The following is a 25915-nucleotide window of genomic DNA, read 5'->3' as shown; positions in this document are numbered from 1 at the left end:
ACTGATCTGTGCTTTGAGACAGGTGTTAGCACCGTCCTTTAGATAAGGAGAGGGAGACATGCAAAAACCATAGGGTTTTTTTCCAGCTGGCTGGTGTAGACTTAAGATCTCCAAAATTCAAGTAACCCACCCCAGCCTGGCCAAGCTGCTCTGCTGTGCCATTGTCTCCCTTCTTGCAAAGAAACATCTTTATTCCCATTTGCGGCCTTAAAGCGAAGAGCTATTGACTGCGAGCAAGCCAGTGGCTGGAACAGTAAATAAATCTTCCATGCCACACTGCTGCCTCTGCAGTGAGAAAACTGGAGATGACACGTCCCTCATTACTTTGTGCTGCTCCTTGTATAATTTATGAATCTCCATGGCATGTGTTTTGAGTCGTAAACGCGATCCGCGCCCGGGTTTGACATCAGGGATGCAAAGGACGGCTCCCAGTAACGCTGCTCCTCGTTCCTGGGCAGAGTTACAGTAAATAACACTTAGTGTGAAATATGTAGTGCCATAATAAACACGACAGTGGGCTGAGGTGGCTTCTGCTGAGGATGCTGAGGCTACTGGCAGTGAGGGAAGGAGCTGCAGCAAGGGCTGGGCACCAGGGTTTGCAGGTTCTTTGCAGAATGCCTCCTCCTCGCTGTTGCTAAGGCAGCACTTAAGGTAAAACACCACAGTAAATTTGTTTTGATGCTTCTGTTACAATAAATTCTAAGAGTTCTGTCTAGATGAAATAATATCTGCTCTTCACTCCATTAAAGCTACTCAGGAGCAGCTCCAGGTAATCCAAGCCAATTGATCCACTGTAAATGTGGATGTATCTCATCCACTGCTAAATATGAGCACAGTGTCTCCATCCAGGGCAATTTTTCACCAGGTTCACAGTCTGATCTCTGCATTCCCTCACTGACTCACTAAACCCAACCAGGAGCACTAAGTAAGATGCAGATTTGCTACAGGCCCTGGCACAGGTTACCCAGAGAAGCTGTGGCTGCCCCAGCCCTGGAAGTGTCCAAGGCCAGGTTGGATGGGGCTTGGAGCAACCTGGGCTGGTGGAAGGTGTCCCTGCCCATGGCAGGGGGGTGGAAAAAGAGGGTCTTTAAGATCCCTTCCAACTCAAACCATTCTGTGATTCTATTTTATGATTCTATGATATTTCCTGAGGTCCACTGGGAATCTCCTCCACACAGAGCTGTGCCAGTGCCCAGTAATGGTATTATTTGTCTCTCACGCCACACAAGCTGTGTTTAAAAGGTCAGCAGAAAGTGAAAATACCTGTATGTGACCTCTCAAGTGCTGCTGGTTATTATAATTCTCAGGTATTGCCCAGATCTTCCCCAGTGCCAACCTCTCCACAGAGGTTCCATCAGTCAAAGGTGGGACCCAATGATCTTAGAGGACTTTTCCAACCTTAATGATTCTGTGAAGCAGTTTGAGAGGTAAAAAACTTGCTGGGATGGTGCTCACAGCTCAGAGCTGAGCAGAGCTTCACAGTTTGGGACTTCCTGAATATTCCAGTTTTCTTTACTTGTTACAAGGTGCTGCAAAGTTAAGAATTGGAAACCAGCCCAAAACACAACCAGCTTTTCATGTGGAAGGCTCCAGGATCAAACATCTGTAAATCTCCAGTGCCTTCCCCTGTTTGGGCTCTCTCCACCCAGCTCACCACGGCACCGGGAAACTTGGAAAAGCCGTCGCAGAGAATCCTAATTCCAAGTTTTTCCTGTGCTCTGATTAAGCTGTGGAAAAGAAACAGGCGAATGTAAAGAGAGCCACCCACTGCAAGCACATTAATTATAGGTACTGAAAATCAGCCAGTAATGAAGGTGAGACAGAAATCCAAGGCTTTAACAGCTCAACAATGCTCCTTCTTCTCCCGTTTACCCACAGCTGCAGGTGTGCACAGCACGGGCTTTGTCTTTGCCAGGCTAATTTGAGCACCCTAAGCCCGTGACATTGCCAGAAGTGCTCCTTTATCCAGGAATATTATCCTGTCATACCTGTCCCATGCAGCACATTTTGTTTCACGCACGAATAAACAGATGAAAACCTGTTTGTGTGTGCCCTCCTTCAAGGACCATTATGTTTTTCTGGATTATAGTTGTGGCACAAAAGCAAAAAAAAAAAAACAAACAACAAATAAATACATAACTTAGGTAATTGAAACCATTTTCCTGATGTTGTGGTGGCATTTCCTTGTGGATAATAATAATTAAAAAAAAAATAATAAAAAAAAGATGTGTTGAGGAGTCTACCTACAGAAAAGACATCTTATTCCTGGTGTTAACCAGTCCCAGCAGTCAAGGAGCTGCCCATACACAGCTGAATGCTGCAGGGCCAACTAAAGACAAACATTTGGACTGCTTTCCTCTTCTTTTCATCAATAATCATTCAATTTTACTGTTATTTCATTAAATTGGACACACAAAGTAGAACTTTCAGTTTAAGTGCCAGGTATCACCGGAAAAGCAAAGTAGCTGTTGTTTTCCCCACCTTCTCCTATTCCCACCCTTCCATTTGCCCAGAACTATCACTTTTGGTAATGACAGGGTGGCAGCAACAAAGATTATGAACTCAGTCGTAGTTTGCACTTGTAATAATATAATAAAAAAAGTGAGTAAATCCTTTGATATTGATTCAAAAGGATTATTCATTCACAAGGCCCTGTTGGTTACACCCACATTTCTGGCAATGGAAGCCCAGTATTTTAATTTTAGGCCCTTTGCCACCAATACTTGAGTTATTCTTTTCTTCAGTACTTCATTCTTTTATTCATCCTGAATATCAGAGAATCCCAGAGTGGTTTGGGTTGGAAGGGACCTTAAAGCCCAATCCAGTTCCACCCCCTGCCATGGACAGGGACACCTTCCACTATCCCAGGTTGCTCCAAGCCCTGTCCAACCTGGCTTTGAACACTTCCAGGGATAAACCCTTTCTTTTTTTTCCTTAAAAAAGTCAAATGCTGAAGTGAGAGAACATGTAATTTCTTTTAGAAAAAAAACTGATACAGGTAGACAAAATTTTTTGAGTCCAAAAAACAAAACCTTCATGTGCCTGAGTGTTTGTTTTTTTTTCCAAAATACCAGCAAGATTAAAGATTCTTTTTTTTCCCCTACAGACAAAATTGGCAGAAATCAAAGCACATAAAAGTTAAGACATTTTTTCTGATAAAAAGGAAAAAAATTGATCTATTTCTATAAACATAAAAGTTTGACAAAAAAAGTATTTCCTTCTAAATTAGTATTATTTTCAGAAAACTTCCCTGAGTTTCAAAAAAATTTCAAAATTTTCTCAAGATGAACAATGTGGGTTTTTTTCTTAGGATGAAAACAATTTTGGAAAGGTTTTTGTTTGAAGTAACATTCAAGGAGTCAAATCTTTTTCAGCTACCAAAAAAATCATTAAAAAAATCAGGTTGAGGATTTTGGTTTCCAATTTTCCAACTTTTTCCACAGAAAAATTTTAAAGATTAAAAATCTTCAGCAATTAAATCACTACCAAACTGTTCAGACCTTAATCCTAACATTGCTACATAAATATCCAGATTTGTCAGTGATTTATTACCACAGCACAGTATTTCAGTAGGTTAATAATTATTTTGCTATGAATAATTTAACTTATTGATTGTTTATTTTTTACTTCACCCTAAAATCCCTTCCTACAGAAAGAAATACCAACAACATAATTTTCCCCTTCTTTTGTACATATGCAAAGTTCCATTAAATGGAGTATCTGGACATTTAATAACATATTATACTCATAATCTTTTTATGAGATAAGAAAACCTCACTGTCTTCTCCATGGAGATGGGAAATTGGGAACAGGAGAGCTTAATTCCAGTTAAATTCTAATTATTTGAAATATTTAAATGTTCAAATCCAACACAATCACCCAAAGCTCCAGGTAGGATTAGGGGGTGGCATAGACCTCTCCCTGGGAAATGTTTTGCTCCCCTTAAGACACAAACCCCTTAAGATCACTTTCCTCTCCCATATTCTACCTGGGGAATAAATTGCATCTGATTAAAGTAGGATGAGTCTGTACCAAAATGATTTACAGAGGGAAGAGGAGGGAAACTAAAGACTTTTCAGAGGAAAAATCTGTGGTTGTCTCTCATACTCCAGACAAGACCTTGGTGGTCAGTGCCTGCTTATTTGTTAATAAAATGCATTATATAAAGCATTATCATTATTCTTATGGTGAAAATACCTCTGGCTTAAGCAGGATTTGGTTCAGGGAGATTTCCTCAGGGATTTCTTTTCAGCACACGTGGACAGGAGCAGGTTTTAGGTGTGTGTAGAAGCTCGTGCAGGACTTGAGCAGGAGCCTGAAAAACCCTTGTCCTTGTGAATTAACAGCCCAAAGGTCATCACACAGCAATGACTTCAGCTCTTTGCACTCCCAGGGGATAGAAAAACCCCCACCTGGGTGGAAAGGGTGACGATGCCACACCCAGGGGAAGCAGCCCAAGAACTGTGCTGGGCTGGTGCCAGCTCATAGGAGCTGAGAAATTGGGCTGAATCATCTTAGTTCTGAAACTTATTTAAAGAAATACTGGTGGCTGCTTAGAAAGCCTTCCAGAGGAACACCAGCAGGTACCAAACCTCTTTGAGTCACCTCATCAGAGTGGGAGACTGCTGTGCTGAGGGCAGTGGAGCTGCAACCATTTAGACCAGTGGAGCTTCAGGCACCCACAGGGCTTTAGGGCATCTCATTTCTTTGGCTGCCTATCTGTAGCATCAGCTTGGTTTGTACATCTGATCCTAAAATCCACTTCACCACAAAGAGCCACAGCAAAATTCAACTTTACAGAAGGCAGGGTTGGTTTATTGTTTCTTTTAGAGCAGCAGAGCAAGACCAGGTTCACCAAAGACTAAATTCGTCCTGCGAGGAAGAGATTGCCCCAGAGCAGAAGGAGATTTGCAAACCTCACCACTCCTTTCCTGGCTTCAGTTTGTGGCTTTCCTGTGTGAATGGCTGCTCCCCTGAGCACACAGACATCGAGGCATCTTCTTGAACAAGTGACATCAGACAAACTTATTTCCCAAAGTCTCCAGATGCTCAAGCAAAGCAGTGGCTCTCTGAGCTTTGTGATTCACTCTGCTCAAATCCTGGTGCTTCTTGCTAAAAGGAGAAATTAGCCATTTGAGGATGATATTCCTGTGTGTGCCCCAGAGACACTGCATTCAAGTGCTTAGCCCGACATTAGGCCTCCATGAGTTAATTAAAAAATAATCATTTTTTCTGCTCCTCTTCTGGTTGCCTTCACTCAGGCAAATGTGCTGAAACCACAAAACCAGCAAAAGGATTGCTTTAGCTGGAAGATACTATATGAATTCAGCATATTTTCTGCATAGAAATATGACATTTGTATGGAAATGACCTATTTTCTTGAACAGGCAGCTATATATCACAGGGAGTTTCACTGTAACATTTATGCAAACGAGATTGGGAAGCACTTTCCTGTAAGGTGCTTATTTCCTCCAGACCAAATAATAAGGCAAAGCACAATCAAGAAGCTTAGAAGAAATATTTCCCTCAATGTCATATGTTTCGAGCCACTGGGTATTTGTTTTGATTTCTGTGATATTTCGTGTTTGTTTGTCTTCTGCCTTAAAGGAAGCGGAGGGCTCAGAAAGGAATAATCCATTCTCCCTCTTTTCTTTTCTAATCACATTACAGTTTGCAGACGATGGCAGATTGGCAGCATGACAGATCCACGCTGCCCTAATGACCATGGCAGCCCTGGCCTGGTCACTGGTGGAGGCACAGGGGCATTTCTGTGCAGCAGCACCACCAACCCCGAGCTCGCTGCGCAGAGGGAGCCAAAATCCTCCTGACAAATCCACGTTACCATGACCTACATTTATCCCAGCACAACACATGTGGCAATTCAGCAATCAGCCACCATTCCGGGCAGACAGCCTAAGGAATGCTGACAGGGATCATTACTTTGCAGCTTTTCCCTTCAGCTGCAGAATTATGGTGTGTTACTCCAGGGGCTTGAGCCGCTTCCAGCTCCAGTCGGGGCAAAACTCAGGGTAACGACCAGCAACACAAAATCAAACCCAAAGCCAACACATCACATCGATAGAAAGGTGTTGTAGCCATAGAACACATAACTAGTAAGTCATTTTTAGGCTGCTTTTATTGCAAAATTACAGTTTGAATTAATAGTTGCACAGCTACCAGATTGCTTTTTTCGCCAGCGCTGAATGAAACTCTCTGAACTGATTCAACCCCACTGAAGACAAGTGCAAAATTCACCCTGACATGAACGGGTTTCCAGCTGAGAGATCCTTTGAGCTTATCATGAATTAAGGTATAGCTTGTTCTGATGATGAATTGAAATGATTTAAAATCAATTACAACATAAAAGACATCCCAAACTAGATGTTCACTGAGCTAAGATTCTTGATTTACAGCCCAACATCCTGCCCCTAAATGGAAATCCATACATCACTGAATCAACGTAATCAGACTTCAGATAACTTACTTTAGAGCAGAAAATTCATCCTTTTTCCTCTATTCAAGCCATTAGCATTAGCTGGGCATTAACAGCAATCAGAATAATTATCAGTGCAGACATTTCACCATCAAAACTCCATGAGCATAACAGAGGCTTCCAAACAGTCAACAACCCACTATGAAACCAGCCCTGAGTCATTTTGGCCACTGCTTTATGTCACAAATGCAGAACAGCTGTGGAGCAGATAATGATTTACTCTGAGTCCTCTGGAAGTGTCAAACCCTTCCAGGCTTGTGCTCAGCCACAAGCACCACTCCTTTTCTAAGGAGAAAAGAAAACTTAAGACACTTGTGCCAATATGATATTAATGGAAGCAGCTTTTTGTTGTGTTTTAAGGAGAGAGGACACACCACTGAACTGTGAGTTCCCATAGTTGCATGACTATTTATATAGAGAAATATAAATTCATATAAATGTATACATATCTATAGATACACATTTTATACATTTTTAAGCATATACATACGTACATATATACACACGGTGTTATATACACATACACAGATTTGTATATACATATATATAAATATATATATATACACACAATTGCACACACAGCTTGCTTTTTAGCTAGCTAGAGTTATAAATTCTCCCTCCCCCACAGAGCCAAGATGATCCCAGCTGCCTCTGCTGAACACCCCACGGTTGCCTCTCCATCCCAAATTAAATATAATCCTCATTATTCTGCCGCTCTGGTTCCCGAGAAATTTGGCAACCTTTCGGAACGACTCGAGATGCAGCAATTCCTCCTGCCTTGCCTCTACTAACCTATTCTAGGAGATGCAATATGCTGCTAAGATTAAGTGTCCAAAATGCTAATATGTCTGAGAAGTGCCTCCACTGACCTACATTGGGAATGTAGGTCGTAAAGTGGCTATTTTTAGCTTCGTTACCGAAATGCCCATATTTTAATAACAGTCCATAGCAAGCCATGCTCCTGAACACTCACCCCAGAACTTTCCAGCCATCCAATTCTACACTTTAACAGCATAGATACAGACTTAGATACACACACAGGATATGTGCATACACTGTACAATCCCAGTGTCAGCATTTCCACAACATTCCATCTCCCCGTTCCAGAAGAAGTAACGACACGGGAGGCAGTTACCCCTTCTCTGAGTTGTCAGCAACTCATTCTAGGAGCATCTCCTCTTTGTCCCTGAAGTGCAGCTCTTTGGGATCCATCTGCCCCGGGGGATTTGTGCTCTGAAGGCTTTAGCAGGCTTTGGTTGGCTTGGAGGGGCTGGCGGAGCACGGGGCCCGTGGCACCGCCAGGGCCAACCTCGGGAGGAGGCTACAGGTGGGCAATCCAGTCGGTGCAGAGGGAAGTCTTGAGGTGCAAATACATCACTCTACAGAGAAACCCAACAGAGAGAGCCACGTTTTCAGCTGGTCCCCACTCCAGGCAATGTGCCAACAGAGGGGGCAGAACTTGTGGTCGGTCTGAGCATGCAGAGGGGTCGGAGCTGAGAATGCCAAAGACCTGGAGGCTGGTTGAGAACGTGGGCCAAAGGCAGGGAAAACAGGGGTTTGTGAGACATTTGCTCACTGCTCTAAAGGGTTTTCAGTAAGGTTTTCCTGTTGTCATTGACTGCCTCCACCCCAGCGAGAGGCACTTGGCTTTCAGGTGCCGTTGGCACTGTCAGCCGTGGCACAGCTCCCACTTGTCACAGCTCAACCCACCTCCCAGCAATGCCACTGTCATCCCCTCCATCAGCATTCCAGGCTGTAGTGTCACAGCCCCTCAGTGCTCACAGCAGGAATATATCTATTTATATTTATAGATATAAATTAGATACATCCACAATTCTTACTTTATTGCTTTAAAACTGAAGGGGAGAATTAACCATAGATTAAATGATGACTCTTTGCCTTAACCAGTGCCTTTACTCCTCCTCGGGGCTGCAGAACGAGGAGCCCATAGCTGTGACTCGCCCTTTCTTTGAAGAAAACACTCACATAAACTGGATCTAAAAAAATACCTTTACTTGCCATATCTCTTTGCTTGCCAATACTATCCACTTTCCAAAGCAGCCAGGGGTTTTGGATCACTGCAAGAAAACATAACAGAAGTGATGCCACACGAAATTGCTCTCTAATTAAGAAAAATGCATTAGCTACACATCTATTTTAGCAGTGCTTTGAGGACAGCTGATCAGATGTGCCCTTGCAGGGCAGTTTAACAGCACCAGAAAAACTCTGGATGGGTTTTCTAAAGAAAACAGAGACAAAATATTAAATTCCCAGCTTTTTAAAAGCTCCTTTTTTCAGCAAAACGCTACAACATGATTTTTCTAAGTGCTCCCTGTGCACACTGGACCAGTCCCTCCAGTGGTGCAGCACCCCAGGGACCGGATTTCTCAGGGTGGAGCAGATTAGCTGGACAAATCCAACCCTGGAATCTCACTAGTGGGAATTTCTTACACCTCCCTTTGAGTCAAGACTGTCCTGGGCACTCTCAGGACACGGCAGAGTGAACACATTTCAGCTCTAAGCTGAGTGGCAATGCCTGTACTCTTTTGAGCATAACTCCTTCCTTCTCCAAAGAAAAGAAAAATATTAACATTTAGAAGCCCTATTAAAAAGTATAGCTTCATGAGAATTTTCACACTTTGCAATGTTTCCCTCTCTCCAGTCATACTCAGAATAAAATCAAACCAAACAATCACAGAACAAGAAAAACCCAAACAAAACCCCCAAACAAACAAAAACCTCGAAACAAACAAACCCCACAAAAACAAAACCAAAAACCAACAAACAAACCATTAATTAACTTTGATTTGCAAAACTAAAGCTCAATGACAGACTTCGGTTCAAGGGTTATCCAGATAATGGACATTATATATATATATATATATATATATATATATATTTACACACATATAATAACTTGGAGAATACAAAACCAAAGGTTTTTGTAGCTTTCTAGAAAACTCATCTCAGTTTAGGACAGTCTGCTGTGACAGACTTAGTTTTAAACAATTTTGGTCTGAAAAAATATCAACAAACACATTCCTGCAGTTCTTTAACACCTAAACCAGGTACTGTCTCTGGAAAAGCAAAGCAAAGCTGAGGAAAGAAAGAAAAAAACCATAACAATCCCATAACAGTATATTAATGCCACTGGAACATCTGGAGAAAGTCATTATCTTCAGATGAGATGGTCCCTGCAGGACAAAGACTCCCAAACATTTCCTCTGCTTTTTTTTTTGGCTGCTTGGTTGTTTTTTTTAGGGTTTCTGTGACAGGAGTCCCCCCCTTGGCAGTGGTGCCAGGTGCCACCACCAGCAGCAGGGATGGCAGTGCCATCAGAAGCAGCAGCACATCTCAGGTCTTTTCCATTCCAGCAGTGATTTATCACAGTTCAGGAACCCCTGTTTGGAATCATTCAGGCCCTCCTGGAAAATCTCCTTGCTGCAGAGAACCTCCCTCACTGGCACCACGCTACAGCAAGGTGCCAGATTGCTGTGCCACGTGCCATGGGCAGGATATTCCTCCACAAAAACAAGTGGCCTTTGCTTGAATTCCCAGATACTGAGAGATTCAACCCTTGGCTATCCTAAAATATTTCTTCAGGACTCATAGGATATCTCTGAGAGACTTAGAAAATTCTGGTAGAGAAATAAAGACGTTAGAAAAAGTAAATGGACATTAAAGATTCAGCGAGTTATTCATATTTTATGTCGTGCTATGCCCTCTATTTGTATCTATTCTTTTCCAGGCACCCAACAGCTGAGTATATCATGTACATCTTCGTGACGCCTAAAAATAACCCCACACTTCAGATGAACATCCTTAACATTCAAAAAACACAATGGTTGATGCAACATCCACCCTGCAGGGACTGCCCAGCGTGAATGTGGGACAGAGCACTCCTACAGCAATGCCAGTGGCTCTGCTCCTCTGAGCCTTTTCCTGTCATTTTTGCCCAAAAATGATCCACCTGACACCATTCTGAAAAACACAGCGTCAACCAATTTAACAGAAAGTGCCACCACAGGGGAGCGTTTCCCAAACACAGTCCCAGTGATCAAAGATCACCTGAAAGTTTCACCTCCTGGGGGAACCCTGTGTGTAGCAAAGCAAATGCTCTCCTCAGGAACACCCCAAACTGCCCCAAACAACCTCAACAAAAATGAGAATCACCTGCTTTTACAACTGGGGAACTATAAGGATGAAGGAAAAGGTATTTTAAGAATAATTCTATGAAACAAAGTTGTCAGCGCCTGTTAATCATAGAATCACAGAATGGCCTGGGTTGGAATAGTTAATATTCTTGCTTTCAAAGTAAAAAGTAATACTAATAAAGTGTTTTCAAATAATTTGCAATTGTAACATTAATAATCTTCTTGGCTAGTTGGTTACCAATGACATTAGGTCTAAACTAATTTGTCTTGATGCAAATGTTCTTATTTTAAAATCAAAAGCATTAATTTGTGAGTGAGGTCAATCAGAAAAATTACTAAATTGATACAAACCCATTTTCTCTGTGCCATGACTCATTTTATTCTGAAATAGTTACAGGGAGCACTTGTCTCAACATACTTGAATCCACTTAATGTGTGTTGTAATTTTCTGAGATCAGCTTTTGCTCTTCACTCAAGTCTGTTGACTAAAACTGAGCAAAATGTGGTGTTTCAACAGTGGCTCCAAGGGAGCAGAATTGGGCCTCTAGCCCATCCCCACTCAAGGGTTTGTTCCAGGCACATTCCAGTTCTTCCACTAGCTCAAACAGGTTTCAAACTGGGGCACAGCTACACCTGTCCAATCAAAACAGCAATATTTCAAGAACTGGAAAATGGAACTGCATTTCCACTCATATCAGTATTAAAAACCAGCAATTTTTGTACAAAAAGCTGTCGTGAAGCTCCATATTGTGCGGATTTACATTTCTTCCATGGAGAACAACTGTGTTGTACTGTGTCACCCATTCATAAATCCATCCATCCATAAATTCACTGCGAAACCCAGCTATGAGGAAGCCAGATTTAGAATCAAGCCTAGGAAAACTCGGAAAATAGGAATATGCCGTGCACAGCAGCCTGATTTCCTAGTGTACATAAATCCACATTGTAAAAGCAAATGCCTCTGGAAGAAGTGCAATCCTGGAACAAGTTCCCACCTAAGTGGCTGGAGCTCTGCCAGGAGTCGTACCCTGTGGTTGAGTGATGTAGCTGAGCAATGAACTCCCACACTTACAGCCAAATTCTACACCATTTTTTTTTTCATATGAGCATTTCTGTTCCACCTAAACCCAAATCATCAGGTCTCATTCGTCTGGAGTAGCTACTCGAACCAAGTGGAAGCAGCACAGAGCTCATGAAGTGCCACTGGCACACCTGAGTTCTCCAGAAATGTAGAGCACTGCAGATTGACATTTTGTAGAGACCTTTCTGTCCTGCTGCTGGAAAAGTTCACAGAGAGAACATCAGCTGAACAAAACCACCCATTTCGAGCTTAAAACCAAATCAGCCACACTCAAAAGTGATTTTGCCTGGAAAGGTCTCTGACAAAATCTTGAGCTATCACAGCTTAACTCAAATTCGCTGACTGTCATAACAAATGAGGTTCTCACTCTCAATACCCATCTAACCAGAGCAGTTCAGGTTCTGTCTTCCTGCAACAGGCATTGGATTGCTTCCCAAAATTCAGATTATTACTCATACCGTAACAATGAACAACTTTCTCTCACTGTTGATACACCCAAGAGATCCATGAAGCAATTTCCAAGCAAATCTTTTAACCCAGGGCACAGTGTGACCGTGACATCAATGACAATATCCAGGAAATACAAAAGAGCACCAATAACTGAGCACCATCCTTTCCATTTCCCTGTGTGCAGCTGTTATTGACTGGGAACTTACCTGGCCTTGCTGTTCTTTTCCACCTGTAGGAAGAATTTCAATATAGTCAATGAGTGAACAGACCAAACACATGCTGAAAACTTTGCTACCAGCACCCCCAGAGGCTGAACTGCTCAGGCCAACACCAGGTACTTTTACAGCAGTGAAATAAGCTAAAAAAATATTTATTTAAAATAGTATCCCATCAAACAGCTCTAATGTAACTGCAGATCACTTTGACTTTATTTGATTCCTTCCCAGCATCATGAATGCTACCAAGAATACTGCTGATAATGATATAATTAGCATTAATACTCCCTAATAATTAGGTGTAACCCAGGCTGAAGCATGTGAAGAGTCACCTATCACAGATCAGAGGTGAGGGATCCACTTTAGTTTCCTGCAGTGGGAAGCACTGCTGCCACCCCCTCAACCCTCAGCTCAGCACAATGAAACAGCAAAATAAAAGTCATCAAAACACCCTTTAGACATCACACTTAAATACTGTCAGCAATTCCAAAGCGAATCGTCTCTTTAAAATACTGTCAACACTTCCAGAGCAACTCGTCCCCAAATCATCTCAGTGCACAGGGAAAAGGAAGTTTCCTACGCAAGGAAAGAAAAATAACTCAGCATAAGCCAAAAATTATCTCTTTTAATACAAAATTCCATTCTCATAGAACAAATTTATTTTCCACTGAATAAATAGATCTGCTCACCGTCCGCGGGCGAGATTACTGCCTATAGTTACCTTGAAATTCTCTTGCCTTTCTGCAGTTTAATTAAAATATAAACATTATTTGCAACAGGCTTTACTCTGTTTGGATACAAGTATGAACACTTGGGGGTTTGGTGACATTGCCAAATGTTTACAGCACCACTCTCACTGGGGGTTGTACTTTAACCTGATTTATACAGCTCCACGTGTTACTTGCATGTAGGCTCATCGATGTAATTATTACAATTATGATGAGGAGGATCTGGCCTTTGCACTTGCATGGTTCATACTTTTAGCATGTGCATGCTCTTCTATCATCCATTAAAAAAAAAAAAGCAAACAAAAAAAAAACAAGCAACAAAGAGAACAAATGAACCAACCCCAAGGGGTTAGAGCTGAAGGCAGCAGTGATAAAACACAGTATCAACTCAACAGAAGAAATTCGGATGGGTAACATTTTTTACTGATGTAATGGAGGTGATGCTGGGTTTACAGACGTTTGGAGCTGTCCCTCTGTCTCCAGACTCCCACAGCTACTACCATGACTCTCCAAGACAGATGGACCCAAAAAGCCTACCAGGAGCATCCTGGCTGGAGCTGTAAATAGCGACACTGGGGGGGAAAACAAGTATTAATGGGTTTATCTCTGCTAAAACGCATTGTGCAGGGTGAAACCGAGCTGTTCCCCAGAGGGAGGAGGGTGGATGGTCGGGAGAGTGACCTTGGGAGGGGGGGAGGAAGGAGGGGGAGATGACAAATCCCGTTCCCCTCAGGACAGCGGCAGGAGCGCTCCGGGCAGCACCTTTGGAGCTCAGCGGGGGGAATAACCTCCATACACCCGGATACATCACCCTGGACCGCTGCTCAGGCAAATTATATTTATGAAACAGGTTGGATACTTCTGTATAAAAATCGCTATTTGAAGGACTTGAGGAGCTACGGGCTGTGCCCCGCCCCGGAATAAGGCGCCCGGGGGTACATTCAGCGGGGCGGGGTGGGATGGCAGGAGAGGGGCCGGGGATGCAGGAGCGGCTCCAGAGGCGGCCCCGGGAGCGGCTCCGTGCGCGCTCCCGCGGCCGCCCCAGCGCTGGAGCGGCGGTGCCACCTGGCGGCCGCGCGGGGACGCGCACCGGCGGCGACACGGGGTGGGGACACCGGGGACAACAGACACACCAACGGCGGCAAGATACCACCCGGGACCTGCCCCGGGGCCAGGGCAACCCGATCGTCTTTGGTCTCGCTCCGCTTGAGGCGGGAGCGGGGAGGGACGCTGCCTTTCCAGATCGCACCGCCCCATTCCAAACTGGAATTTGCGGTTTAATTCACCCCCCCTCTCCTGCGCGTTTTGACCGCTCAGCCCCGCACGGACTGCGGGGACACCCCAGCGAAGCCTCGGTGCCTCCAGCAGGCCGGGAGCCAGCGCTCCGGAGGGATGCGCTCCCAGTTTTCCCGGTATTTTTAACTATCAGCACAGCACAGCAGGGATACAGATCGCAAATCGGATTTGTGACAGTCTCGGGTGGTATCTTGGCAAGAGACGCTGTACAGGTTTTTTTTTTTTCTCTGTTAACATCACAGTGCATCGAACTGTTATTAATAAAATAGCGTTCAAGGTTATGGGAGGGAAGGAAATCTCCGTGGGGGAAGCTGAAGTTTCAGGTTCAAGCTTTGTATTCCTATATATATATATATATTTGGGGTTGTATATATATATATATATATATGCATTGTTTTTCAAAACGTTTTATTAGGAAAGCTATACCAGACGCATCACTGTACAATGATTAAACATTACCTTTACAATTTATATTCACTTGAAATTACAGAATAAATATATGCACATTGTTGTACCTTTGTGTGTGTGTGTGTGTGTGCGTGTATGTGTGCATGAGAGAAAACATTAAAAGTGCTTCCTACAAAGCTGTTAGTGAGAGGTGCCCAGTAGCTTTTTTTTTTTTTTTTTTTCCCTTTTTTTCTGTATATTTGCATGTTGCTTTTATTAGGAAAGTGCGGATGTCCTCCAAAAAACCATGGCGTCATGATGAAGTGTCACTGAGCATCCCCTAGGTGTGTGCGCCACGTGGTGACATCCTTTGGGCTGCTCGGCTCCGGGGAGGACGGGGGGGAGTTCCCCCCAGCCCACGGGATTCCCCCCGCGGCCCCCGGGCCCCGCTGCCGCCCTGCGCGGAGGGGCCGGGGTGGCGGGGAGGGTGAGGGTGAGTGTGCGTGCGAGGGAGGGAGAGAGACAAGAGTGAGACATTCGAGCAAGACCCTCCCCTCCCTTCCCCTCTTGCAGTTTCCAGGCATGCAGCAAACCGCTCTCGTTTGCTTCTTTGCATTTTTGTTTTCTTTTAAATAAATGTACAGAATCTGTGCCATGATGGGCAAGAAGAAAGCAAGCCACAAAATGCCATCTTCCCTCCCCCTCCCCTCCAAGGGAAAATATCAAGGAAGTTTACTCGCAACGGAAATAAAAAAAGAAAAAAAAAAAGCCAACAAACAAAACAAAGGACAAGAATAAAGAAAAACAAAGAAAAAAGATAAAGAAAAAGAAAAAAGAGAGACACACACATAGAATTTACTTAATCAGGATCAATACAAAGATCCCCCATAATAATAATATAATAATAATAATAATAATATACCTTTATGACATGGCACAGTCAAAGTCTCAGTTTCAGTATAAAAAATAATGATTGATTAACATCTGCTGGCAAAAGTCTGCGAAGGCACTTCGTCGATTACTGATCTGAGAAGGGCCCTGCCCCGCAGCGCGCACATCTGGCAGGGCAGAGCGCACAGCTGTATCCTCTGCCCGCGGGCGGCGGGGCCGGGCGGGCGGCGGGGCGGCGGTCAGAACCGGTACGTGGTCTTCTCCAGGACTTCGAGGTAATCCGGCTTGGTTTGGAGTTTGGCCCTTAACTCGAGGTATTCGCTTGTGGGGGTTTGGTGGTCCGGGAAGCCCTTGCCGGCCGCGAAGAGGAGCGTCTCCTTCAGCCTGGCGTCCTGCTGCAGGTCCGGGTATTGCATGCCGGGGGGGTGGACGTGCAGTTCCTTCAGCTTGGGCACGGTGCCGTACAGGCAGTCCACGAAGCCCACGGCGCAGGGCGGCGGGCGGTCGCGGTCCCGCGGGGCTCCCCCCGCCGCCGCCGCCCCGAGCGCGCCCGCCGCCAGCCCTCCGCCCGCGGGGTGCTGGGGGTGCACGGCCACGATGGTGTTGAGCTGCGAGCTGGACACGGCCAGGCTCCACTCCTGCTCCTTCTCCAGCAAGGTGCGGTAGCTGCTGCCGGGCTCCGGCGCGGCGGCGGGGGCGGCGGGGTGGGCGAAGCCGCGCTCGCCGCCGCCCCGCAGCAGCTCGGCCGGCTCCCCTCCACCTCCACCGCCGCCACCGCCGCCGCCGCCCGCCGCCTCCTCCTCCTCCCGCGGCTTGTAGATGGGGTTGTTGCACATCTGGGTCACCGGGTGCGGGATGTAGTCGTAGACGTGGCCCGCCGGGGGCGCCTTCTCCGGGGACCGCTCGCCGGTGCCCCCCCGCCCCCGCCGCCGCCGCCGCCGCCGCCGCCTCGGGGAAGAGCCTCGGGCAGCGCAGCGGCACCGCGCCCAGGTCCGCCGCCTCCGCCCGCGGGCCGCGGAACGGCAGCTTCCTCCGGCGGCGCCGCGGCACGAAGGCGAAGAGCCCGGCGGCCACCAGCACGGCGGAGAAGAAGAGGACGAGCAGGCTGAGGATGAGCACGGACAGCGGCACGGCGGCGGCGGCCGCGGGCAGCTCGTAGGCGGCCGCGCCGGTGGCCGCGGGCGGCGAGAGGGCGGCGGGGGCGGGCAGGCGGCGGCGGCGGCGGGCGCAGGGCGGCGGGGCACAGCGCGGCCAGCTCCAGGGAGCGCAGGTCGCGGCGGGCCAGCGGCTCGGGGGTGAAGCACAGCACCTCGCCCACCACGCTGACCGAGCTGAGCCCCTCCAGCCACTGCTTGAGCGGCACCAGCTCGCAGGTGCAGTCCCAGGGGTTGAGCTTCAGGTCGATCTGCACGATGGCGTGCAGGTGCTCCAGCACCCCGGCCACCGGCAGCGCCAGGAAGTGGTTGTTGCGCAGGTTGAGGCGCGCCAGGGAGGTGCCGGCGAAGGCGTCGGTGGGCAGCGTGCGGAGCAGGTTGTCGTTGAGGAAGAGGAGCTTCAGGTTGGGCATGAGGCTGAAGGCCGCCGGCTGGATTTCCCTGATCAGGTTGTACTCGAAGTACAGGTAATGCAAACTCTGCAGGCCCCGGAACATGCCCGGGGTGAGCCGCTCGATGTCGTTCCCGTTCAGGTACAGGCTCTTGAGGTTGGGCAGGTTGATGAACGCCCCGTCCTGCACGTAGGAGATCCGGTTGTTCCCCAGGTGTAAGAGATCCAAGGAGGAAAAATTCCAGAAATCGGAGCGGTAGATTTTCTGGATCAAATTCCCGTTCAGGTACAGCTTCTTGGCGTTCAAGGGCCTGGGCAGGAGCTCGGAGATGTTGTGGAACCCTCGCTCCTTGCAGTTGACCGTCAGGCCCAGGTCGTTGATGTGCAAACTGCAAGAGCAGCCGGTGGGGCAGATGATGGGGATGGGGGGCCGGGTCTGGTAGGCAGCCACGGGGGGTTGGTTGGGCCCAGGGTACAGGCCGCGGGGGGTCGGGGGAGGCCGGGGCGCCCTGGGCTGCTTGGTGGGCTTGGGCTGCTTGTTGGAGGTTTTGTACTCAACAGAGGAGGCGGTGAAATGGAAGGAGGACAGCATGGAGGAAGGCTTCGTAGGCCACGCGTTCTCCTTGCTGGACGACAGCTGAGGGATGCCCAGGCTGGCTTCCACCTCGGAGTCGGACAGCATGGGACACAGCTTGCTTCTCTTGATTTCCCTCAGGTCCTTCCCGTGGAAGTGGAAGGGGGTCTCGCAGGTGATGTCCCCCACCAGGGCAGTGTAGGGGATGCGCTCCAACCAGCTCTTCAGCTGCACGATCTCACACGTACAGTTCCACGGGTTCTCCTCCAGCTGGATCTCCATCAGGCTCCTGCCAATATGGTCCAACATCCCGCGGTAGGAAAGGACTTTCAGCCGGTTCCCGCGCAAGTCCAAGTGGGTTAAGGACACAGACTTAAATAAATTGGTGGGAAGCATGGGGATGAGATTGTCGTTTAGGATAAGGACCCTCAATTTACTCAGGTTTCGAAATGCCCCGCTTTCAATCCGTTTAATGACATTGTAATCTGCCTGCAGATATTCCAGACTTTCCAAACCCAGGAAAGTGTCGTTCCTGAAAATGTCCAATTTGTTTTCGTGCAAATACAACCTCTTCAGAACTCGGAGCCCATTAAAAGCCCCCGTCTGAATGTCCTGCAGTGCGTTGTTCCCAAGGTTAATAGACACAGCATTGTTCAAGTGAAGAAAACTGTTGGTGTACAATTTCCTCATGGAATTCCTCTGCAGATAAAGTTTAAAAGGTCTCGACCATGACTCTGTTATCTGACTAATATTTATAAATCCTTTGTTGTCACAATGTATATGGAAAAGGCTCTCCTTCACTTCACAGTAACATGGATCAAAGCAGGGCTCATCCAGTTCCTCCGAGTCCTCTATCAAGGGAATAGGTGTAGTCCATGCTAGAGCAATTGTGCTTAGAAGAATTATCCACAACATCCTTCCTTTATGAAGCGTCTCTGCCGTGGAAGGTTTCATCATTTCTTGGTGTTTACAAAACTGCAACGGGAAGAAAAATGCAGATTTCAGTGTTTCTGCCCTGCCCCACTCCTTTTACTTAAGCCCCTTACCTGCCAGACTCGCGTTAGGCTCTTGGAAAGTTCAGCAATTGTTGGGCAGACGTTCACAACCAACTCCAGGGGTGTGGGATGGGCGAGCCTTGCCCTGATTTATACTTAAGAGATGGTAGACGGTTCCATCACGCGATAGCAGCCTCCCTTCTCCCCCTCCCCGTGGTAAATGCCACCTATAAAGAGGACAGCACATGCAGCCCCACACAGCAACACGAGCACGCTCGGGATGGACGTGTTGCATCTCTCTACACGATTTCCACCGTAGGACCAGCGTTTGCAACTCCACAGATCTCACACTTGGGTGCTTTGTGGCCATCACAGCCCCCATCGGCTACGGGGGGGGGAGTGAAACACCGGTGGGCAGATTTCTCCAGTGTCGCACTCCATCCTGCAGCCATGCAAACTCCCAAAGTTATTGAGCCTCAGCCCTCGAATCCCTCTCCCTCCCGGCTCAATGTATTCCACACGTAAGTTGCATGGAGTGTGCAGGGTTTGCTGATGTCCCTGGCAGAACGGTTCCCCCTCAGAAATCCCCACAGCATCTTCACCAGAGTAAATGGTTAACAGCCCTCCCTGATGCGAAAGGGAAGCTTCCCCTCGCAAATGCGCCGGTGAATTAATGCAACTGGTATATTATCAGATAAATACACACCACATATTAGTCATTTTAGCTGATTAAAGCATTTAGAGATGATTAATCTTTCTAAAGCACATGCCCATGCGATCAGCAGATCTAAAGGGAAGTGACAGCTAAAGAGGCACCTAGGATTGAAACGCTCAGCCTGCCTTGGATTAGGGCATTTTGTGCCCCCAGGACCAAGCAGGAGACCCGGTTAAAAAGCTAAAAGTGGAGGAAAAAAAAAAAAACAAACCACAAAACCTTGACACTTACCAGCCGATAAATTTGCTATCCTACTATATACGTTCCCGAATGAAGACACCATTCTTCTCCAATCAGATGAAAATAACGCTGCACTAATGAGATGCAGCTCCTTCAACATATGGTTTCACCCTTCCTTCCACCAGATATTTTAAATGTATGGGCACAGAGGAACGCTAAGGATGGTAATAATAACGGCGGTGATGCAGCCTTCCTTGAATCCCTGAAATGCCCATTAGAACCGTTCGGAGCGATCGTCGCTTTTAGTCTTAATCTCTCAATAGAAAAGGTCCTTTTTGCCTTCCTCGTGTAAGAACTAGAAAAATTTGCCCCCCATCCACAAACTTAAGAGCAGAAGGATGCATTTAGGGGAGAGAAATGCCAGAGGAACAGAAATCCTTAGGATCAACTTGCAAATGAAACCCTCCCCTGTGGGAAAGAGGAGATGGTTGAAAGCACGAAAAGAGAAATACCCTCTGCAATTAAAACCAGCATCTAATTGGGGAGAAGGGAGAGAGATGAGAGCTATATTGCAGTATCAGTCTCTCTGTCTCCTTTGCAAAATATTAAGTTCTTTCTCTTCTGCAAGGGCTGTAATAAAAAATAAAAAAATAAATAAAGAGGATTATTATATCTTCTTTTTGGAAGAGGGGGGTGTCTTTGACCCTAGGCGGAAACAAAAGGATCCAGAAAGGTTGTACTTACCGGTTTGCAGGAGAGATTTTAGCACATCGTTACAATAGCAAAAAAGCAAAAGAGGGGAAGGGGGGAAAAAAAAAAGCTCGAGTTTAAAGATTGCTGGTTTCTCTCTGCCTCTCCCTCTCTGTGGCTCTCTCTCCCTGTCTCTCTACTCCTGCTGAAGCTGAGGCAAAAGGGAAAAAAAAAAAAAAAAAGGCAGGGAAAAAAAAAAAAAAAAAAAAAAAAAGAAGCAAGCCTGAAACGTGCTGGGAATGCAATGAGCCCCTCAATGATCTTCTTTAGGATGCAGAGCTGCTGTTTGGCACACTCAATGGAGGAGGGAGGAGAGGGGCTGCTGCAGGCTCCAGCGCCGCCGCCACCGCCGCCTTCTCCGGGCAGCGGCAGCGCGGAGCGGGAGGCTGGGGCGCGGCGGAGCGCGGGCTGCGCTCCCTCCCCGTGTGCGGGTGTGTGTGTGCGGTGTGTGCGGGGCGGCTGTGTGTGTGTGTGCGTGTGTGTGTGTGTGTGTGGTGCTGTTGTTGCCCTGGATCAGGCTTTTCCACGTCATGAAAATGAGCTTCAAGAAGGGGAACAAATGAAGGGGGCGCGCTTGGCTCCAGGTCGGGGGCGCGCATTTAGGAAGCCCTGACTATACAGTTTTTTTGGTGTTTTTTTTTTTTTTTTGCCTTGCCATTTTTTTTTTCTTTTTTTTTTTTTAAAGAGAGAAGGAGGGGGCTGGTTGGCGGAGAGAAAGGGAAGTGGGAAACGAGCAGATGGGGGAGGAAAAAGCCTAAGAAGAATCAGAGAGGAAAAAGCCGCTGGGATGGGGCAGAATTTGCACACCCCCCCTAAAAAAAAAAAAAAAAAAAAAAAAAAAAAAAAAGGAAAAGAAAGAAAGAAAGCCTAAGTGTGGAGGAAATGAAAGCTGCTCTGACTGCGAGTGCCAGCGGAGGGCTGCAGCGGGGAGCAGCCCAGGGGTCCCGCTCCGGTCGCCCCGCTTTCCCCGCCGCCAGCGCAACCTCCTCTCGGTCCCGCTGCCTTTCCCTCCGTCCCGGGGCCGCTCCCGCCCCGCAGCCTCGCCACGATCCAGCCGCTTCCCGCAAAGCCAAACCCCTCGGGGGAGAGACCCGGCACCTCCTGCATCCTGCCGCCCGGCGCGGGGTGTGCGCGGGGGCGGAGGGGCCGCGCCCGCGGAGGACGGAGCGGTGCCCGCCCGGCCCGGGAGCCGCCGGCAGGTAACGGGGCTGCGCGGGGCGCGGAGGGGCCGCGCAGAGGGCGCGGAGGGAGCTTCGCGCGGGTTCTCCCGCGGGCGAAAGTTGGTGGGTGAGATGCGCCGGGAGAGGGATGGGGGTCACGGCCGGGGGGCTGCGGGTGCCCCCTGGGTCGCACCCAGGCGGGAGGGAAGGGCTGCGGGCAGGGCAGGAGGTGACCCCCGCGATGCTCCGCGCGTTCCCGCTCTCCGCACCCGCGCACACCCTTGCGCACCCCGGCACACGCACACGGCATCCCCGCCCATCCCCGCGCACACATCTGCGCGCATCTCCGCGCACAGCGGGAGCCGCGGAACTCCCGGGGCATCCCGCACCCCTTGCCATTCTCGGTTGTCGCCTTGAACCCGAATTCCCCTCCCGCACCGCGGGGTGACCCGGCCGGGAGGAGACTTAACTGGAACAGCGGCTCGGTAGCAAAAAGTTGAGGGGCAAAGCTGCGGGTGCGGGCGGGAGGACCCGGGGGACCCGCGGGGTTCCGCCGCCCCGGGGCCGCTCTGCGCGGGCAGGGGCGCAGCGTCCGCGCCCGCGGACACGAACCATTTTCCCCCGGCTCCAGAGCTCTCCTGCACCGGTGCAATATGGACGCACCGCTCCCTCCTAATTAAATTGCTGCATCATTCATTTTCTGACGCGGGAGCGACATGGGGGACCGGCAGGCGCCGTGCACCGACACCCCCCCTTTAGGGATGGGGGGGGGAGGCGGAGAGAAAGGGCGAGAGGGGAAATCACAACAGTTTGTTCTTGTAACAAGCTCGCACAGCGGTTTTGCAGCCACTCAGAAAAACGACCTCTGGGCGCTCCCCGCCGCACCCCGCTGTGTTTTGGGGGGCAGACCCCCTTCCCCATGGGTGCTGGTGGTGGGGCAGGGCTGGAGTACAGGGCAGGGAGCCCCGACCTTGCAACTTTCCCAAATGCCGCTGAATATGGCTCGTTATCCTTGCCAGGGGCTCCTGCCGTCGGGTTGTGCAGAGGGGCTGGAAGAGGGGAGGGTGAGGAGGGGGTTGGGAATAGGGGGATGCCCCTGGAATGCAGATCAGCGAGCGCTGCGGGGCTCTGCGGGGAGGGACGGACACCCCGCCGGGTCCCCCGCCCGCAGGCAGGGCCGACCCCGGGCCCATGGACACCCCTCTGCCGGCTGTGGCACGGGGCAGCCCCGCGGGATGCCCCAGGGGAGGAGAGGAATCACCCCGCACCTCCCGCTCCATCCTTTCCGTCCCCGCAGTTTCCCAGAGGGGTGAGGAGTCTCGGCTGGCCGCAGCGGAGGCTCTCACAGGGTTTGTCCAGGCCGTGTCCTCTTGTCCCCCCAGCCAGGAGACAGGAGTCACCGCGGGCCATGCCCTGCATCTCCCTCCAGCCACAGCAGCTCACGGCCCTTCTGTCCCTGCTCCACACACCCTGCTGAGAACACGACCGGTGTGAGTGAGACTGGCAGGAGCTCCAGCGAAGGCTACAGCTGATGTAACCAAGATTAGGACGTCACTCGGTTATTAATGATAATTATTATTATTGGCAAGCGAGCTATTTCCTTGCAAAACCCCATCCTGGAGCTGTGGAGTCGGCGGAGATGCATCTCAGCAGGGTGGGAGCTGGCAGGTGCCCTTCGGCTGCCTCTTCCCAGCCTCAGTTGTCATGACTGAAATGCACCTTTCCCCCCTGATAGCCTTGTGAAAATAAGGGGGAGAGAGAGACACAACTTGGAAAAGGATACTTGAACTGTCATTGTACCTTTCTGAGATATCCTCACAGCGTTCCCTTTCCACTGGAGGCGAACGTTCCCCCCACTGCAGTCATTGCACAGCAGGCATTCAATGCTCCAGTCAGCCTGCAGTGTGAACCAGCCCCTTCCCTCTCCAACACAAGTGGCAATGCTGGAGAGAAAGAGGGAGTTTTCTTCCAAAGCTCGCTCTGCCTGCCCAGAAAGAAATATCCCGAGCTTTAATAGTCTCTGTGTCTCCAGCAATCTATAGCAAGGGCAAAAGCAATAAATAGTGCAAGGGCAAGGGAAACTCTCTTGTAATTATTACAGATGGGAGCTGCTTCCCAGCTCTCTCTGTTTTGTCAGAGCTAGGGAATAGTTTAGAGGTTCTGGATTCGAGTGTGGAAAGGGTTTGGACACAGCTCCAGCTGCATCCCTGCCTAAAAGCCCCGGCACAGCCAGCTCCTGCTGGGTACTCACCCCCAGCTCCCTGGGGAGGGAAGTCGCCTCCAGCTGCCAATTATTGGGACAGGAGAACATGTGGGAACCCGAGTGTGGGAGGGGGAGCAGAGAGGCACGAGCAGGGCTGGGATGTGATTAATCCGTGACGCAAAACCCACATGCGCTGGGTTGGCAGAGCTGCCAGTCCGTGCTCCGGGGAGAGATGCCCCTGTGCCCCTGCCGGGGTGCAGGGCACAGCCCACGGCTCAGACAGAGCTTCCCAGGGGGCATCCTGCCTTTGTGGGCCCCAGCAGAGTAAATCCTGGAATTAGGAGGGAAGGCCAGAGCTGGGCTGTGGGAAATACAGAGCTGGAACTCTCCAGCACACAGGGAGCGGTCCTGGGCAGAAACACTCCCAGCTGCAGAGGCTGCACGAGGCAGACACCTCATCGTGCCATCAGTCTGGGCTGGGCTCAAAGCTGAGCTTAAAATTCCTTCGCTGGTCTGCTGACCCCTTTACTTGTCTCCCAGAGATTTCTGTTTGTCTGGTGTCTTCAGATAAATGTATTCAATATTGAGGTTCCCCTCCCGCCACTTTTTTTAGGGAATCTCTCAAACAGTCTTGGGTTTGTATATTATAAATTATTCATGAGGAAATTTTAGCATTTTTGAGTATGTTGATAGAGGAAAATCAGAATAGAGAGTCTTCTCTGAGTACCAGTTAGTGAAGCAGCTTATGAGCTTCACTTTTCTTTTTCTCTCTCTGTTCCTTAATTCATTTATCAGACACAGACAGAGAAATAAAACCATCAGATGGAATTTACCTATAGTTCTTCTTTGGAAGAAAATACTTCTGTTAAATCTATATCATATCATCCCAGTGGTATTTTAGGGACCATGACCTCTCTTGCTGTTCAGCCTCCCTTCCAGGGGACCCGAATTGGATGCAGAGGGTTGTCCTGTCTCCCTCAAGTCATTGCAGAGGTCTCACTGGTTGCTGGAGGGTTGTGTTTGGACTGTGAGAGCTCAGGCCAAGGCTCAGGTGCCCCTGAGGTGCCTTCAGGTGTTTCTGACTGCTCCTTTGCTCCATGCCCTCCCAGTATCTGACACACCATACATAAGCACAAGCACAGATTATTTGGACTGCTTAAGCATTGGTGAATACACGTGAAATGGAGGAAATGTAAGACTTTTAAACTGTGCTTTTCCAGCTGGATTCCTTCTGGCTGGAGAATCTTCTTATGTCAAACCCATGCTCCTCTCCACAATTTTTCTCAGTCACTTCATTATCAGTTATTTATTAACCTATGGAATAGCTGCCGATTTTTTCCCAGTCTAGCTGATTTTGATGTGCTATTTTTAGATGAAGTTAAGAAATAACAATGCACCCAATTATATTGGCACGGACTATTTCTAATATAAAAATGTCCTCAGCTACTTTAAACTCAATGGGACTCTGGAGCTGTGCAGAAAGCCCAGCCATGCCCTCAGTAACAAGTTATGTGTAATTGGTTTCCACTCATGGGATTTTTTTTTTTTTAAGCAGAGAAATTTTGCCCAGTATTTGATGATATGTGTAAATATTAAAAGGAAAGGAGGGAAGAACTAATAGATAGTATTAAAATAGAACAGCAAATACCAGCAAATTTTGAGTGAGGCAGTTTTAATGGGCTGTTATTAGAAATAAAAGAGAAAAGGAGGCAAAATAAAAGGGAGTTTTAATAGGACAAAATTGACAGTTCTGTTATCCTCACTGATTCCTGACATTTCAAGATCAGTTTTTTATCTAATGTTTCAACAGCTTTGGATATTTTCTCCCAGTAAATCAGACTCAGCTATAGCTTTTTTCCCACCTCAGACACGTAAGCCCACAATTTGTTTCTGAATGTGCTGATATTTATTGTACCAAGTGTCAAAAATCCCCACACTCCTCTTATGTACGAGCTCCTCTTTGGCCTTTTTTGGGATGCTGTACAGCAGTGGCTGGGCATGCACAGCCTCCCCTGACAGCAGCTGGGATTTCAGGTGTGGATCAAAGGTAGAGTGATGCTCTCAGCGTGATCTCCTCCCTCCAAACTGGAGCTATGAC

The 25915-nt window shown here is 48.3% G+C and overlaps 2 protein-coding genes across 3 annotated transcripts in view; one reads left to right on the top strand and one right to left on the bottom strand.

Moving 5' to 3' along the window:
* Nucleotides 1-6118: 6118 nt before the first annotated feature.
* SLITRK3 (SLIT and NTRK like family member 3) lies at nt 6119-20878 on the bottom strand. Its single transcript, XM_050308027.1, is given in 5 exon segments — nt 6119-7872; nt 8503-16599; nt 16602-16646; nt 16649-16875; nt 16877-20878. Coding segments are annotated over 4 exon segments (2832 nt in total). The 5' UTR covers nt 18772-20878; the 3' UTR covers nt 6119-7872; nt 8503-15934.
* Nucleotides 20879-21090: 212 nt separating this feature from the next.
* LOC126636135 (translation initiation factor IF-2-like) overlaps nt 21091-25915 on the top strand; it is a 51279-nt gene continuing 46454 nt past the window's right edge. For both annotated transcript variants that reach the window (XR_007627903.1, XM_050308036.1), the window contains exon 1: nt 21091-21653. Coding sequence is in view for 1 of the 2 variants with exons in the window: in XM_050308036.1 (XP_050163993.1) it covers nt 21337-21653 (317 nt within the window). In the remaining variant the exon portion in view is untranslated. The remainder of the gene's footprint in view (nt 21654-25915) is intronic.

Source organism: Myiozetetes cayanensis, unplaced genomic scaffold, assembly GCF_022539395.1.
Source record: "Myiozetetes cayanensis isolate MyiCay16 unplaced genomic scaffold, myiCay2020 scf13, whole genome shotgun sequence".
Taxonomy (NCBI): domain Eukaryota; kingdom Metazoa; phylum Chordata; class Aves; order Passeriformes; family Tyrannidae; genus Myiozetetes; species Myiozetetes cayanensis.
This window is presented reverse-complemented; position numbering and strand designations above follow the sequence as displayed.